Here is a 19,180-nt window from a genome sequence, read left to right as displayed (position 1 = left end):
ATGTCAGTCGTCTGCAGAGACTTGCCGTGGAATCTAATTAGCCAGCGCATGACAGGCAGTTCAGCTTGGCGTTTTTCCCAGATACCTGATTGGCATGTGTGAAGTCATGATTTCTTCAGGTTTGGAGGCTTGAGCTGAGTACTATTCAAGCACCCACCAGGATAGAGGGGAGAAGGCGAACCTGTCCAAATGTCTCATAGATATAAATACTCATTTTGCTTTTGCTAAATTCGCATGAGACACCATCAAGGAAGAGAGATTTGGAACAAAACACTGGAAGTTTTTTTGGTGTGCAGCGCCAGCATTCATGAATCAAGCATTCTATCATTATGATATAATCTGACAGTGCTTCCCAATGAAAAAAGGAACATTTACCACTTGCTTCAAGAGGCAGCAGAAACTATTTCTTCATTATGATTCAATCTAACAGTTCTTCCCAATGAAAAAGGAACATTTACCACTTGCTTCAATCATTCAAACCCAATCTAGCAGTGCTTCCCAATGAAAAAGGAACATTTACCATTTGGTTCAAGAGGCAGCAGAAACTATTTCTTGATTATGATTCAATCTGACAGTGTTTCCCAATGAAAAAGGAACATTTACCACTTGCTTCAAGAGGCAGCAGCAATCATTCAAACCCAATCTAGCAGTGCTTCCCAATGAAAAAGGAACATTTACCACTTGCAGCAATCATTCAAACCCAATCTAGCAGTGCTTCCCAATGAAAAAGGAACATTTACCATTTGCTTCAAGAGGCAGCAGAAACTATTTCTTCATTATGATTCAATCTGACAGTGTTTCGCAATGAAAAAGGAACATTTACCACTTGCTTCAAGAGGCAGCAGCAACAATTTTCTGATTCTAATTCAATCTCTTTTCATATCACCGACTTTGGGTTCAAGATCTGGCCTGTTACATTCGTCCTCAGGCGTGAATCCAGGGGGAAGGACGCAACAGACGCACCCCCCCCCATGCCTAATTCCTGAAAATCTTTGAAATTTACCATTGAATTTTGGAACACATCAGGAATTTTAATGAGAAATGCAGTGCATGCCCCCCTCTTTTTCTGGCTCCTGGATACACCCCTGATCCTACCTTGATTTTGATAACCTTTCACTAAACTAATTTCTTGTTCTTCTTCTCCCTTGTGACTGTTTGCTGCATGCCACTCATGTTTTATCTAATTATGTTAATTCATTCCATCCTCACTTCAGGATACCATGATTATGCTAATGAACCACCTAAAGCGCGTCGTCCTCAAAGCCGATCTCAACAAGATGACGTCACAAAACGTCGCTGTGTGTTTCGGCCCTGTTCTCCTTTGTCCAGCGCCTTCTAGCATCACTGACGTAGAAGCTGCCATGGACTTCAAGAAACATATCGAAGTCTTGAAGTATCTGCTCGATATCTGGCCGGAGAGCAGAGGTAAGATGGCCACAAGTAAGGAAAAACTTAACAAGGAAATCTGAGTGTGCCTCCTCATCCCAAGTTTAGTTTTTCCTGCGTGGGTACTTTATGAGAGAGAGGAACAAAATACTATTTGTTGCAGAGTAAACTCCAGAGATTCATTAGGACTCATCAAATCTACAGTGTGTGGGAGCTTGGACTGGGTCAAGGAGAAAATGGGGGCTCCCTTATGGAGTTGCTTTCAGATTCATTGACTTCACAAAAAAACCCTTCCTTACCAAGCCAATGCAAATCGTGGACCGATTTTTACCCATTAACAATCATCCTCATGCACTTTCAAACGACTGTATAAAGCTTCACCTCTTCACAAATTAAGTTCCTGCGTTGTGCACAACTTAATCAGTTTTGCGATTGTTGCGGTACTTTCAGAAATGTTCAGAAATTTCTGAAGTCGATGCAAAATGGATCAATTGACTGTAATCGAATGCAGCACAGGAACTTTGTGAAGGAGGCAATGCATTGAAGGGTTGAGTGAGGATTTTTGAATTGCCTATGGGAGAATATGGGTACACTGTTTACGCCGATTTGTGATAAGAAAGGAGGGCATTTAAGAGGGGGTGCAGCACTGCTTGCTGGTATACCATAGTCTTCCACATAGACTGTGGTAAAACACTGTCCATCATAAATTTAGCCTTTGAGCCCAAACTTCATTCAAATTCCTCAACATTGCCCAAAAAAGACAACAACTTACCATGCCACACATAAAATCTGGGGTATAAGCTTTGGTTTGATAATTCATAAGCCAGTGCACCACAGATGTTATCAGTTGATCCAATAATTCCTTATCCAAGGAACTGGCAATTTTCTAATCAAATAAAAATGTTGTCCTTCGAAATTTGAATATTGATCCTGTTTCCTCTTGGCTCAGAGAAGAACCCATCAACAATTTTCATTGTAATTTTGCAATAGTTTCTTCATTATTTTTCGTAATCCTACCCTTTTGAGTTTCCCCTGCCTCATTTTAGGTGGTCATAATATTAAAAGTTTTATAAAATGATGAGTTCATTTAAAAACTTCTTAACTTTGTCCAATTACTTTACTTCTAGACTATTCCGAATGGAATTACTTGATAGCAGGGTTTAGGAAATGTATTGTTAGGAGTTGGGAATTGACAAAACTGAGCACATTGTATTCTGTAGACAGATTTAATAAACATCCTTGTAAATATTATTCATATATGCTTGCTTACACATATCATATTCTCATCAGAAAAAATTGATACAAATAGTAGGTCTCTTCTCATGTTTATAAGGTCATTGCAAAATATGCCTCTGACATTATGTTTTAACATGAATAAATTGTTTGTGGATTACAAATACAAATACTAATACTCTGTTCTCATGTCTATAAGGTTGGTGCAAAATATTTATTTCATGCCTCAACAAAAATAATTGGTCTGGGGATTACACAAGACTTGTTGCTGGGTGATGAATCAATCGGCTTTCGAAGCTGTGACTAATGCAGTGTATCTTGTAAAAGGTGCGCTTTATGCCTCTGAATCATTTTATACTATAAAAAAGAATTTAGAGTATATAAAAGTTCTTTAAAAGTACACCCAAATTACTACTTCAAACAAAACCAAACTACTTATGAATTTAGTTAAAGGGACTACTACTGTATAAAAATTGCTTGGTTAAGGAAAAGTGTGTCCTATGACCACAGGGTGACACGACTAATGCATTTGAAATTCTATTCACCTGTCCATCAGTATAAAATACTATTTTAGAGTTAAATTTGACAAGGAAAACTGCTGATAGTAATACATCTTCACTGTGTAGACCTCTTATTGCATAGATAGTTTTGAAAAATATTCTGCAATCTAAAATTTGTATAAAATAGTTGAATTTGCGCAGAAGGCTCTTAAAACATTTTGTTGAATTTTTAATTTATTTCCATACTGGTTTCGTTGCCTGATTTCATCTGCTAAAAATTGGCTACAAAAAGAGTGTTTTTGATTGTTCCTTTTAGGTGGCATTTCCCCAAATATCTAGACTCCTATAATTTAAAACCTTTTGAGCAAGGTAAGTTAAGGAACAACTTTGCTACTAGGAGCTGCTCTGGTTGCTATGGGAATGTTATCTGGTTGCTATGGTGACTTGATCTGGTTGCTATGGAAACTGGTTGCTATGGGAATTATAGCTGGTTTCTATGGTCACCAGATCAGGTAGCTGTGGTATCTTGCCTGCCATGTATTAGCTTGTTGCCTGCCCAGGTTGATTTCAGCAATAACATGGGCTGAGGAAAAGATAGAGAGAGCTAAAATTCATCTCGTGGGCAAGCTAGGTATGACACAAGAACTCCCCATTGGGGAATTTTTCTGAACACAAGAATCACTTGGGCAGACGTTAAATTGTGTTATACTTCTTTCTGTTTAGGCCTGATTGATAGTGAATGCATTGTTGATGATCAATTTATACAATTCTATCCTGTTGCTTACCTCTTCAAATTCCCTCAACTTATACTTATTCTAAACCGCCAAATTTGAGCATTTAATTTACACAATATCTCAAAAATGAAAATCACAATTTTTTTCATGTAGAGAAAGAAATTTTGTTGTCTGTGAAAATAAAAATTGTAAAAGTTAGCTTTTTTTAGAAATTTTTGAGAATCTCAGAAATAAAAAGGTACACAAATTTGGTGGTTTACAGTATCAGATATCCATTTGTTTTGCCCTTGACTGCAGTCTACTGCTCTCTTTTGAATATGAAATCCTTCAGTGCATGCCCTATACCCCGGCGCAGAACCTTCAACAAAGACACCTGCAATTTTTGTTGCAAAAAGCGTGTGTGCGTAGCTGCAATTTTTAACAAGGGACGTAACCTGATGTTACATTGGCAGCAGTTTCTGTTTGATACCTGCAATTTTTGTTGCACACTAAACAAAAATTCGGCTGCAGTGTACTGCATCCACTGCAATTTTCATTGCACAACTTTTGTTGCTTGAGTCCTGCGACAAAAATCGCAGCAAGTGCGCCTTGCTATAGGAGCAAAAGTGTCCTTCCCTCAAATCCCCCCAGCCTGTCATTCCTGCAACTTCCCTGACTTGGGTTTCCCTCTTAGCTTTTACCTTCATCACCATGGAGAATTATCTTTGCCAATAAACATCTGATGCTGCCCGTATAGCCAACTCTGAAAGTTTGATAACCTTCAAGTTGCTGCCCACAGTGTACAGTCCATATCACAATTGACATTGGCGCGAGTAGCTTGTTACTGTCATGCATGATATATATGTGCAATCTTCGTGAAACAGAGAGCGATAAGCGTGTCACTTGCCCACTGACGCGCAACTTGTGCGTGCGTTTAGAGAGGATGTCAATTGTGACTTGGACTGCCATGGGATGTTGGCTGTTCCACAGCATGTGGGAGACTTCATTCTCCAAGGTGTTTATGCCATCTTGTGTTACTACGCTGCTTCGAATTATAAATGTTTTGCACAAGGTGACTGGAATGGTTGTCCTGACTGGAATGGTTGTCCTTTCTTTTTAATGCGTCTTATAAGTGTCAATGGCCTGGTGATGGGATACTTGGCTTGGTAATGGGGTACCTACCTCATGTTGAGCATGTTGAAAGAGGGAGGAGGAAAGGGGGTCCCTATCTGGCATTTATATGGTAACTTTGTGGTCAAAAGATCATTCTGATTGGCAAAGATTAATTCTTTGGTGCTGGGTCTGCTGTCAACCCCAAATGACAAAAGGTTGAGACACTGTCTAAGATTCTGCTACAAGAGATATCTCACCAATGGCAATCCACAAATAAAACTGGCATTCTGCTTTGACTTGTAAATTCTCCCAATCTTACATTCCAAATTGACTTGCTTTTGGCATGCTCATTGTTGCTTGGCCCCTAGGTGATGATATTACCCTTGCTTGTGAGATTTTAGTTGGGGGCTATCAGCTAGCAGTAGAAAAGAAATTTTGAATGTAGTGTGGGTCTGATAGATGTAGTCTAGTACCTTTGGAAGTAAATCTGTCAAAAATCAAAATCCTTTCATTACAATAGGAAATAAAAATGCTTTTGGTGAACTAGTTTTAACTTGATGGATAAATCTAGAAGCAGTCACAAGATGGCAATAAGATGTTTTTTCCTGCTCACCCAACCCAATCCTGCCCCTCTTAACAATTTTTTTCAACCCTTTAATTTGAGCTAATGAAACTTAACAAATCATCAATTATCGCAGGTCGCAACAACAAAAATCTCTTGTTTGCTTAACTTTTACTAGACAAATGCCGTGGTTTCTTGCTTAAAGGGGTACGCCGTTCGTAATTACTGGTGGGCCAGGAAAATAGAAACGCAGTTACAGATATCTACAATGTAGTAGTACAGTTATCATGCATATGAATTCGCTGAAACTTGCTAAATTTAGTATTTTCATATCTGTCGACACTATAGCATTGTCGACATTTATATCCAGTACGTATTTAGTATTTACACTATTTTCAAATTTAGTTACAAATTTCAAGTATTCAACGAACGCTGTGGGCCTTTAAAGAGTTACGCTGTTTGTTTACTTTGGTGGTCGTTTCCATGAAAATGACCTCCGCCATTGCTGGCACCAAAGATAACTTGCTGTTATTGGCAGAACTAGGCAAACCACTGAAAATGTTCAAATTCAAGTTCAATTTTCAAACTTAAAACTGATGGAGTGAGCCTTGAACGGAGAACGGAGACCTTCCATGGACTCTAGACCATACACTCACCAATATGATATGTATATTTCCCAAAGGAAACTCTATCGGAATAATTCATGGCGGCCGCAGACCAGTTTATCAGCGTGTAGTAATGAGCAACCATCAGTACATGAAAGCATGTCCCTGATCAGGCTGACGACTTGAGCATACTGTATACAAGTATTCAGACCAGTTTATTAGCGTGTAGTAATGAGCAACCATCAGTACATGAAAGCATGTCCCTGATCAGGCTGACGACTTGAGCATACTGTATACAAGTATTCAGACCAGTTTATTAGCGTGTAGTAATGAGCAACCATCAGTGCATGAAAGCATGTCCCTGATCAGGCTGACAACTTGAGCATACTGTATACAAGTATTCAGACCAGTTTATTAGCGTGTAGTAATGAGCAACCATCAGTACATGAAAGCATGTCCCTGATCAGGCTGACAACTTGAGCATACTGTATACAAGTATTCAGACCAGTTTATTAGCGTGTAGTAATGAGCAACCATCAGTGCATGAAAGCATGTCCCTGATCAGGCTGACGACTTGAGCATACTGTATACAAGTATTCAGACCAGTTTATTAGCGTGTAGTAATGAGCGACCATCAGTACATGAAAGCATGTCCCTGATCAGGCTGACGACTTGAGCATACTGTATACAAGTATTCAGACCAGTTTATTAGCGTGTAGTAATGAGCAACCATCAGTGCATGAAAGCATGTCCCTGATCAGGCTGACGACTTGAGCATACTGTATACAAGTATTCAGACCAGTTTATTAGCGTGTAGTAATGAGCGACCATCAGTACATGAAAGCATGTCCCTGATCAGGCTGACGACTTGAGCATACTGTATACAAGTATTCAGACCAGTTTATTAGCGTGTAGTAATGAGCAACCATCAGTGCATGAAAGCATGTCCCTGATCAGGCTGACGACTTGAGCATACTGTATACAAGTATTCAGACCAGTTTATTAGCGTGTAGTAATGAACAACCATCAGTACATGAAAGCATGTCCCCGATCAGGCTGACGACTTGAGCATACTGTATACAAGTATTCAGACCAGTTTATTAGCGTGTAGTAATGAGCAACCATCAGTACATGAAAGCATGTCCCTGATCAGGCTGACGACTTGAGCATACTGTATACAAGTATTCAGACCAGTTTATTAGCGTGTAGTAATGAGCAACCATCAGTACATGAAAGCATGTCCCCGATCAGGCTGACGACTTGAGCATACTGTATACAAGTATTACCTCCAGTAATCAAATCCAAGTGGTGACTGTCAGCTACGTGACATTGACATTTTGTCCCCTATCATAAAAAATACGAAAAAGTGAAAAATAATCTGGTTTACTGTAACTGATTAGGAAAATCTTTGAAAAGGTCATGCCAAAAAACAAGGAAATGCCATTCAAAACTATGCATCGGTGATAGGAATTCTGCCAAGCCACGAGTTGATTGAGACACCGATCCCCGGAATCTTTCTCCAAAACCTGGATGTCGTCGAGAAAACCGTGCCCTCAGCTATTGGCATCCACTCTCACTTAGTGCAGCCGACCATTCCACGAACTGATGGGGTGTTGAGGCCCTGAAGGGGAGGCTGCAGACCGATATTGGTGCTGCTATCACTTTATGCATTTTACCACATCAGTCGAGGTTTAGTTAAAGGAGGAGTCGCTCAATATTGCTGGGCCAGCACTATGATAATTACAAAGCTCATGTACAGAAGACATTCACTCTAAAGTGCTGGCTGTGCTTCAAGCACTCCTCCTTTAAAGGCCCGATTCGCGTTAAAAAATTTAAATTTTTAATTTGTGATTGAATTTGAACATTTTCTATTGCATAAAAACGTACTGAACATAAATTTCAACATTGCTGTTCTGTAGACAGACGTACAGTTACTATACATGCTATATATGCCAAGTTTCAGCCAAGTTGCATGCATAATAACTACATTACGGCATTGTGTATAAATGCATTTCTATTTTCCTGACCCACTATTATGACTTATGAATGGCGTACCCCTTAAGGAGTGTAGATTTAATCTGCTCCCTGCAGATTTTAGATTGCTTCAAAAAAATATCTTCATGGACACGGATGACGATGTGCATGTCCCTTTTTTTGCAGTCACCCCTGGGAATTATTACCCGTAATATGGAAACCTAATCCATACTTTGATCACTCATTCTTCGTAAACATTGCTCTTCCAGAGAATCAGCGCCAATACCAGCGGAGTCAATCAGTCGATCGTGCCGGGGAGCAGGAGAGGGGAGGCTCGCCACAACATCACTCAAGTCCAAAACATTCCAGCAAGCTTCCAGATCAACACGCCACCTATGCCTCAAAACAGGAAGTCATTTACGCTGACCGGCATCACGTGCGGCAACACTCGGAACCGTTATACGCGGAGGTGCGTCCCCGACGGGACCGGGAATTGGAACGTGCTAGGCAGCAGCATCAGGCGCGGCAAGAGGGACACTACGCGCGCCAAGCAGAGCTTCAGCGTGAGTTGAGCGAGCAGCAATTACGTTTAAAGGCGGAGTTAGATCGGCATTTGACGGAGCGAGAGCTCAGGATGCGGCACGAGCCAGAGGGGCAATACAGTGATAGGGACACTAGAACACGCCCTGATCCGGACGGGCATTTGAGTGACCGGGAAAGTCACATGCGGCGCCAAGTGGACGGTCGTCATGGCGAAGACCGGCGGCGCCCTGAATCACATTATAGCGACCGTGAACATTACTTTAGTGAGCGGGAGAGTCGGTCGCCAGGTGATTCGCGTAGTCCACGTGAATCACGTGAATTAGGTCACGACCATCCACGCCCGCCATATCACCGGAGTTCATCTCAGCCGCCGCGACCTCATAGTTCATCTGGTCATCGTAAATCCAGCGAACATTCGAAACCACCATCTTGAAACAACGGTGCTGTTAAGTTAATTAGATTGATCATTAAACGAGCTTTGATACCAGTATGTCTATTATACAAGCATTATGTGATCAAACCAGGTCTCATTAGAATTGTTGCTGGCCTAGATATCTTGTACAGTAGAACTTCTCTATTGCGGACACCCTCAGGACTGACAAGTGCTATCCATAATAGAGAGGTGTCCTGATTACAGAGGTCAAATTGAATGGAAAAAACAATTTGGGACCAAAACTAGTATCCTTAATAGAGAGGGTGTCCTTAATAATGCGGTGTCCACTAAGGGAGGTTCTACTGTATATTGTACAAAATATCTTGAACTCGTTTTGATTGGAGACGGCATAATCCAACAACTTCTCTGAGGTTTAATGCCAGACTCCATGCATGATTCCCAGGACATAATTGGTGGGGACTTGAACACAGCGGCTAAAGGTATCGGTTTGCCTGAGAAAAATACGTGTTTAGAAGAAACATACAAAAGATGAGTTCATTTTGAGGGGTGTAAGGCCCGCATTTATTATTTTATCCGATTGTACCCCTCCAACAGTGTTATGGGAGGGCCTTGTTTCTATTGTGTTGCAAGAAAAAACCAATACCTTTACCAGCCTGCGATGACTCCCTTTAAAGAGAGCCTCATAACTTTCCTGATTATCAATATGATATTAATCTACATGTACCCTAATCCCAAGGTCGTAATCGATTGAGTATCAACAGTTCTTCTGGCCCTTTGTGGAACTTTTGCATAAATGTTTTGTATTGTCTTAATGTGCTTAAATTAATTCGATTTCTATACTATTAATTCCTGGACAAAAAATCTGTCGTGCCTGCTTGAAATTTATCTGAGATTTTACACTAAATTTTAAGATGCCACGTGACCTCTTATTCTTCCAGAATTGAAAGGTAGACTATGAATAGATAGATCAATGATATTTATTCTGTTCTTTTATCCCAATTCTTCGTACTGTAAACCACAAATGTTTGTGCCTTTTAATTTCTGCAATTTGCGAAATTTTTGGAAAGTAGAATTTTTTTGAATTTTAGTTTGACTGATTATGACTTCAAATTTCTTTCGGTTTGTTCAATAAAAAAAACTTTTTGCATCAATTTTTGTTATTGCATATCTTATTTATTTATGAGATCTGCAAAAATCACATGCCCGCAAAAATTTGTTGGTTTTACAGTATGTATGTCAAACAAATGTTTAAAGGATCTGATTCCACATCTGTTTGAAACTATCTCAGTGTTGATGAGGATCGTGCTACATGTTATCACAGATATATCGATGAAAGTTCAGATAACCCATAACTCCAATAAGACCATATGGGTATTTTCAAGAATGCTATTTCAAATAACCATTTGATCTGATCGGAGACATTATATTACTTTTTACCACATTAAATGATAAGGAGGGGGTTGTGTGAGATACTGTGTGAAGTTTCTACCCCCCTCCCCAGGAAGCTACCATACCTGTATTCCTTTGAATATGTTTTTGGCCGAAACAAATGCAGCCAATATATATACTTGTACTTCCCATCGCGTATGAACTCTTAAATCAACACTAATTTGAAAATATGTGCGTTGAGATTATTTTTCATTGTCTCGAATGAAAAGTGTGAAATGTTTAATTTCTCAGTGTAGTAAAATTCATATGAACCAATACTTGTATAATGCTAGTAAAAAAATCTTGGTCACAGTGGCAATCAGTACGGGTCTGTAGGTCGTACTTGTATTAAGCTTACGTCCTCATCTTGCAGCCATGAGTAAATTGGGAAAATATCCGTTTAAGTTTAAGACGTTCTCTTCCATTATACATGTATGTTGCGAGTCAACCATACAGCGTCGTTAACACGACACAAAAAGTGACATTATATTCACAGGGCATCCAGATTATAAAAACCACTGCCAATGGACCAGCATCCACACAACACCGAATAAAATTAATCTAAATTGAATCTGGTACTCCTGTTTCCCCCAAAATGAGGCGCTTCTCATTGTTGGAACTGCACAAGCATATGTGCAATGATTTAATGTGATGACAAAAAGGCATTGGATCGGCTGGGACTGCTTTTACCCATTGCAAACTGAACCGCATCCACATTCGAGCAATTTGGTTGGTATGAAAAATGTCTGGATAGAATCTTGATTAAGTTATGTGCGCCATCTACATACACCTGACAGAACTTTGTTATCTGATGTGAATGTGATGTCGCTTGTTTTCGTGTCGTGTAAACGTCACAATCAAATCATCCTAAGATTGGTCATAATACATGTACATGTACATGTACCTGTATATAATTCTTGCACCAGTTTATATTCAGTCACTTTATTTACAAGAGTTCTCAAATTGGGGAGAGAAATTAGCTTTTTTTCGATTTAGCATTGTTGAGGCACCTTAATCAGAAGAGTTTGAACGCATGTGACTGGTTTACTAACTTTATGCAATGAATAAAGCGAAACTGTCGAGCTCTGACTATGGGGCACTGAAGTTTTTAATTTGATTTTTATTCTGTCGCAAAAGTAGCACCCCTTTTCAGTATTTCAACTGCAGCTTTCCTCTTAGCTTCTGAAGGTTTTCCGTAAAGTTGTTGGTACTCCTGAACTTTGGTCAAATTTCTGAATCATCACGGATTGTGCAGAATGTCTGTCAATTTCAGTAAGGTATAGATAGTAATTAGCATTGACGCTTTCCACCAAGTGCAATTTTTTTGCGACATGTGAAGTCAACTTCTTATCAACATTGTCAAACATTTGATTAAAAATAATTATCTATTGTAAACTATGAAATTTTTGCACACATTTTATTTTATTGTTTTTTTTTTCTTTTTCTTGTGATTTTTGCAAATGTGACGTCATACGCATCCTTAAAGCACCCGAAAATTTCAGCTGTATTGCATAATTCACAATCAACCTGCAGCTTCAAATGCGTTATCTGGAAACGCTAGTTGAAAGTGTGCAAAATGGCAAACTTTTAGCTTTGCAATCATTTCATGATTTACGGTATTATGAAAAACACAAGGCATTGATTATCACAAGATACTGTAAAATCCGCTTTTGTTGCTGATGTCGAGTTAAAACTCGATCTTCTCTTGAAATTTCCCAAGAAATACTGAGTTAAGAAATCAAGGGGGTTTGACGTATATGATTAGGGTCAGAAAACTCTGTGTATTTTTCCAAAACTTTTTATAGCCACTTTCAAAAATTGATGTCGCAAATTGTCTTGGATGTTTTTAGGTGCATGACTAGCGGGATATTCAACCGTCTGTTCAGAAAGAACTATTGCTGCCGGGATACACTTATAAAATCTAGAAATTCTGTTTGTCTGTAAAGTGTAGAAAATTATATAAATGTATATATTAAAATTATTTATTGTTATTGTAAAAAGTAAAGTTATTTGAGAAGGAGGATAATTTTTCCCATTTATGAATACTTGTAAAAAGTTAAAGATGTTTGAAGAGGAGCATAATTTTCCCATTCATGAATGCTATTTCAGTTTTGTAAGTATAAAACAGGACGTTTTAATTGAAGAGGTGTATAATTCCAATTAAAGGTTTTACAGTCAGTTCAGGTCTTGCCTAACTTGAATTTTGAGAACATAATCAACAATTTGTTCTAAAAGTAGCTATCGCACCATAAAATCTTATCAAAGGCCAGAAAATATTGTTGTCAACTTTCACAATTGTGGATTAGAAGAAGCAGGACAATTTTAGAATGATGGGTAAAATCACTGGACTAATTGTGCACTGAGCCTGTAACATGTGACCTGTGTGATCAGGACAGATTGCAAATTACAACCAAACTGATCAAATACTTTAAAAAATAGATTGTTATAATGAAACAGCTGATATAACTCACTGGCCTAGTTCTTGTTTATAACTTGCTGATCTCATTGCTCTAGTCTTTGATAAAGCTGGTCTAGGTCTTGTTATAATAGGTCTGATGTCTGAAAAAAATGGCCTAATTCTTGTTATAACCATAGTTATCTGGTGTCTGATGAAACTGGCCTAGTTCGTGTTATAACTGGTCTGGTGTTTGATAAAACTGATCCGCTTGATCTGTTCCTTGATAAAACTGGTCTGAATCTTGTTATAACTGGTCTGGTATTTGATAGGTGGCCTGGTTCTTGTTATAACTGATCTGGTTCTCAATATAACTGGCCTAGTTCATGTCATAACTGATGTGGTTCTCAATATAACTGACCTAGTTCTTGTTATAACTGATCTCGGTCATGTTACATTTGATCTGATTGATCTTGTCCTTGATGAAACTGGTCTATATGTAGTTCTTGTTATAACTGATCTAGTTCTCGATATAAACTGGTCTTATCGTATGTGTCAAGTGGATTGTTTATGTATTTTTATCCACAATAGGGGGCGCATTTTGTTCTGATTTATATAAGATGGTGATGATGGCATTGCAAATGCATCTTTTGATGCAGGGGTGAAATTAGGCACTTTTTTCCGCTATCTGCAGCGCGCAGGTATATAAATATTTTAGGGATCGAAGACAGGCACAGTCTCTGCTCAGTTAGGTTCCATTGCTTGCATATTGTCGTCTGCACTTTATATGCTGTAGCCAGTACAGGGAAGACAGTAGGTGCACCCCTTATTAGTTTAACTTGTTCAGAAGTAAAGCCAAAAGAAAAACTTTGACTTCCTAGTTCTATGGTCCCAAGCTCCTGGTATTTCATGTGAACACATTACATGTATATCTGCAGTAGCACCTCACTATGAAGGACACCCTTGAGACTGACAAATACTGTCCTTCATGGAGAGGTCAAATTGTTTAGAAACAATTCCGATTCACTGTCCTGCTTACAAAGGTCTCCACTATAAGGGAGGTTCTACTATACTTGCTGGCTACCATGGTATTGGTTTCTGAACAATTACTTTTGTCATTAATTCATTTAGAAGCTACATGTATCTTGCAAAATTTTAATTTCACACTTGCTTGTATTACTTGTGTGTTCATCTGGTGCAGGGGTTTTGTTGGGCAAAACAAAATCTGTGCTCAGGGGGGGGCCACCTCAGAATTTGACTGCTGGCCAAAAAAACCCTAACATATTTTTCTCTCCTCCCCCTTGATTCTAAGACTCACAAAGGAGGCACAGGGGGCCATCTCAGAATTTAATTGTTGGCAAAAAAACATTTAACATATTTGTCTCCTCTCCCTCCTTAAGACTTTGGCTCACAAAGCAGTTTAGAATTGCCAGAATTAGTTTTGAGAAGGCCCCCTTTAGCAGGAGAGGAGTGACCAGGACAAGTCTTGTTCCATGAAATATCAACACTATCATCCTACAAGTGATCCTTGTAATACGAGTATGAAATGAATGTTGCAAAGTTTGTGAAATACTCCATTGAGGACTTCAAATCAATGCCACAATTGGCAGAAGCTTGAAAAAAATTCCACATTTTTTTACCTGGCTACCCATGCGTGATGGTTACCCAACTGTACTTTATAATGTATTGGCTAGTGTAACCCAAATATTTCTGCCCCATTCGTGGCAATGTTTGAAATATTATCTGATTATACAGGAATGTGAGGAAATGTTTGATATCAGTGTGTTTTACCTTGAACATGTTGAATAGATCAATCACACTACAAGTGCAGTAGAACCTCTCTCTACTAGTGTCTTTAATAGAGAGGTTGTTCTTAATAGAGAGGTGTCTGCTAAGGGAGTTTCCACTGTACGTCAGAGACGTCAACAGTTTGATAACCCAAAAACTGTTTTCTTATGATGGTTGCATCAAGTCTAGGGAAATTATTCGGCCCTTGGGTATATGCTATACCTTGGCATAGGCACTTGGTAGTTATGCCACTACCAGACTCAACTGCAGTGGCCATTCTTGCGCATGCGTTACCAAATACAAAATCACTTCTGCCAAGCGTAGGTCTGATTTCATGGCCATGCATACAACAAAATCTGGAAAGATTTTCCATCTTCTGCGACTGGGCCTCATTCAAAGTACTGTGTATGTAGAGTTATTTTGGTTCAGCTCGCCCTAAGTTGGTATTACATAACGTCTGATTAACTATATCTGATGCACTGGAGATTTTTTATCAATTTAGGTTGACCTGGTCATAGATACAGTCATACAAAACAAGACTCATTACTATGGCTGAAAACACAAATTACGTAATAAATAACATGTTTCTGATAATCTTGATGCTTGTCAGTTTTTTCCTCGAGTTGTTTGTTTCATGAATTGGTACAGGTTGTGACCATGCTAGAATACTGACAGTGCTTTACTTTGTCCTTCACTAGCACAACATCCTTCCTGTGTGCCACGTTAGAGGGGGATAGTCCATTTTGGGATGTCGAGATGGACCAGAAAACAGCTGAAATCCTCATATTTTAGCGGGATCCAGTAAAATTTGCGTCGAGATTCAACTGACTGTCAAGATTCAGGATATGGCCCAATTTATGATACATGTATGATGTTTGGACGAGTACCCCCTCCCCCCTTATTTGAGTTGGTGCCTTCTCTGAAAGTGCTCTTTAAAGGGTCACCTTCACATCAACACTGTAGATACTTTGTCCTTCCCACTTCTACCCGACAAAGGAACAACCTGTCGGCAGACCTGGAATAGCCCTGGAATAGACTTGTGACATAGCACAGCAAGTGTCATTAGACATCTGGGGGTAGGTGAGAGGAGTATTAGGCAATGGTAGGCCCCAATGGTAACGCATGACCAAAAGCATAGGTGCTGCTGGTGGCTGCCACTCTGCTGTCCTCCATTCTCATATTTGCGTTTGGGACGAATCAACAAGAATGGGTGGCACACAGCTGGGTACCAATTGTAGTTACGATCCTCAGTTACCAGTGGGCTACTAGAGGCTGCCAATGCCCCTTGCCCCCTCTCATTTGCCACCATGGCCAAGTGCTGATGCTTGCTGTCTTGGTCTATACCCTCCTCCTTCACCAGCATGTGAGACAGAGGACCAAGTTGTGAGAGACATGGGACTATTCCTCTTCAGGACCAGCCACTCATTGCTAAACAGTGGACTAGACCACTGGTTGTGAAAGACCAGGGTTTATTCCTCCTGTTTCACCAGCCACAGAGTAGTCGACTGTACCCCAGTTTCACCAGATACATGTTGTCAAAGACAGAAAAGACCGCAGACAACACATTTTGCTACACCAGTCTCAAATTGTGAAAGACATGGGACTACATGTATGAACTGGTTGTTTCGCATGCCAAAACTTGTAAATGACAGGAAACTATAAATGTTCCTCTTGCTACACCAGTCCTCAGACTGTGAAAGACAGGGGACTATACCTCCTGCTACACCAGCCACACCAGTTGTGACCGACAGAGGACCAAGTAATGAAAGACAGGGGGCTATTCCTCCTACTACACCAGCTACTTGTTGTAAAAGACAAGGGACTACACTACAGGTTGTGAAAGACATGGCTTTATAACACAAGCTACAAGTTGTGAGAGTTGTACCTCCTACTGCACTGGCCACAGGTTGTGGGAGAAAGCGCTCTAAACCTTCTGCTGCACAAGCCACAGAGACTAGGGACTAAACTATTGTCACCAACTAAAGGCTGTGAGAGACAGGGGACCAGTTAAGTTGTTTAAGACAGCGGACTCCGCCTCCTGCTACACCAGTCTTTGATATAGTTCCTGCGTCACAAGCGACAGGTTGTGAGGGACCGGGGACCGACTTGTGAAGGAAGGGGGAGAATTCCTTCTGCCCGAAGTTATACTAGTAAAAATTACTTTTGCTGCATCTGCCATAAGTACTGAAAGACCAGCGACTATTCCTCCTACAACACCAGGCTGTGATTTGTGAACGACAGAGGACTGTATCTCCTGCTACTCTTGCTACAGGTTATGAGAGACAGGGGACAGGTGGCCACACTGACCATAGCTCCCCATATTGCCACACGAGGCCCACTGGTGCTTGCCAACTGGGACTACACCTCTTGCTTCACAAGTCACAGGCTGTTGGAGACAGGGGAACAACTTGTGAACGACTGGGAGCTATTTCTTCTGCAACAAAAGTAACTACGAAAGACAGGGATTTATTCCATTAGCAGCTTGTTGAGAAAGGCAGGGGACTAATTCGCCGGTTGTGACCATGAAAAACGGGTCATCAGCCCCAGGATTTGAGAGACAGGGAACTGAACCTCCTGCTACACAAACCAGTGGTTGCGAGAGACAAATCACTATACATCATGCGCCACCAGCTACGGACTGGTTGTGAGAGACAGGGGACCAAGATGTCAAAGGCAGAGGACTATTCCTCCTGTTTCACCAACCAGAGGTTGTGAACGACAGGGGACCAAGATGTCAAAGGCAGAGGACTATTCTTCCTGTTAAACCAACCAACGGTTGTGAACGACAGGGGACCAAGATGTGAAAGGCAGAGGACTATTCTTCCTGTTACACCAATCAGCGGTTGTGAACGACAGGGGACCAAGATGTGAAAGGCAGAGGAGTATTTCTCCTGTTACACCAAGCAGTGGTTGTTAACGACAGGGTAACAAGATGTGAAAGACAGTGGACTATTCCTCCTACTACCCCAGCTACGAACAGGTTGTGAGAGACAGGGGACCAAGATGTCAAAGGCAGGACTATTCCTCCTGTTACACCAACCAGAGGTTGTGAACGACAGGGGACCAAGATGTGAAAGACAGGGAACTATACCTTTTGCTGCACCAGACGCCGACAGGGGGACCAAGATGTAAATATCAGGGGACTAAACCTCCTGCTACACCAGATGACACTTATTTCTAGGTGGTGTTCAAAGTTACCCTACAGGTCAAAGTCGCCCCATGTGATGGTACAATGTATCTCGAGTTACGCATTTCATATACCTCGGACAGCATCGGAAGTCTACCTTTGGTGGCGCCTCGATATCACTTGAGGCAGGCCTATCCTGACCACTGAGACAACTTGTGTACCTCAGACAACATCAGGGTCCTTTAGGTTTCGCTGTGCACTTGAAGACAGGCCCAACCTGACAATTGAGACAGCTTTAGTAGCATACTTGAAGAAGCTCCTATACCTGAGGCACCCTGTCTTCCACATCTTGGCCTCCGCGTCGTTCACAACCGCTGGCTGATGTAACAGGAAGAATAGTCCTCTGCCTTTCACATCTTGGTCCCCTGTCGATCACAACCGCTGGATTGTGTAACAGGAGGAATAGTCCTCTGCCTATCACATCTTGTTCCCTTGTCGGTCACAACCACTGGCTGGTGTAACAGGAGGAAAAATCCCCTGTCTTTCACATCTTGGTCCCCTGTCGTTCACAACCGCTGGTTTGTGTAACAGGAGGAATAGTCCCCTGTCTTTCACATCTTGGTCCCCTGTCGTTCACAACCGCTGGATTGTGTAACAGGAGGAATAGTCCTCTGCCTATCACATCTTGTTCCCTTGTCGATCACAACCACTGGCTGGTGTAACAGGAGGAAAAATCCCCTGTCTTTCACATCTTGGTCCCCTGTCGTTCACAACCGCTGGTTTGTGTAACAGGAGGAATAGTCCCCTGTCTTTCACATCTTGGTCCCCTATCGTTCACAACCGCTGGCTGGTGTAACAGGAAGAATTGTCCGCTGTCTTTCACCTCTTGGTCTCCTTGTCGTTCACAACCGCTGGCTGATGTAACATGAAGAATAGTCCTCTGCCTTTCACATCTTGTCGTTCACAACCGTTGGATTGTGTAACAGGAGGAGTAGTCCTCTGCCTATCACATATTGTTCCCTTGTCGATCACAACCACTGGCTGGTGTAACAGGAGGAAAAATCCCCTGTCTTTCACATCTTGGTCCCCTGTCGTTCACAACCGCTGGTTTGTGTAACAGGAGGAATAGTCCTCTGCCTTTCAAATCTTCGTCCCCTGTCTCTCACAACCTCTGGCTGGTGTAACAGGAAGAAGTGTCCTCTGCCTTTCCCATCTTGGTGTCCGCGTCGTTCACAAACGGTAGCTGGTGTAGCAGGAGGAATAATCCCCTGCCTTTCAAATATTGGTCCCCTGTCGTTCCCAACCGCTGGCTGGTGTAACATGAGGAATAGTCCTCTGCCTTTCACTTCTTGGTCTCTGCGTCGTTCACAAATAGTTGCTGGTGTAGCAGGAGGAATAATCCCCTGTCTTTCACAACTT

The 19,180-nt window shown here is 41.0% G+C and overlaps 1 protein-coding gene across 2 annotated transcripts in view; it reads left to right on the top strand.

Moving 5' to 3' along the window:
- Positions 1-15,228, top strand: part of LOC135486516 (rho GTPase-activating protein 100F-like) — a 156,063-nt gene extending 140,835 nt beyond the window's left edge. Inside the window, exons 5-6 of one of the 2 annotated variants that reach the window (XM_064769353.1) lie at positions 1,215-1,425; positions 8,356-15,228. In XM_064769353.1, coding sequence (XP_064625423.1) covers positions 1,215-1,425; positions 8,356-9,062 — 918 coding nt within the window. In that variant the 3' untranslated portion in view covers positions 9,063-15,228. Of the gene's footprint in view, positions 1-1,214; positions 1,441-8,355 lie in introns of both variants that reach the window. The other variant, XM_064769352.1, reaches the window with a different exon arrangement.
- The last annotated feature ends 3,952 nt before the right edge of the window (positions 15,229-19,180 follow it).

This window comes from Lineus longissimus, chromosome 4, assembly GCF_910592395.1.
Source record: "Lineus longissimus chromosome 4, tnLinLong1.2, whole genome shotgun sequence".
NCBI classification, from domain to species: domain Eukaryota; kingdom Metazoa; phylum Nemertea; class Pilidiophora; order Heteronemertea; family Lineidae; genus Lineus; species Lineus longissimus.
Note: the sequence above shows the minus strand (reverse complement) of the source record. Positions and strands in the feature narration are given on the sequence as shown.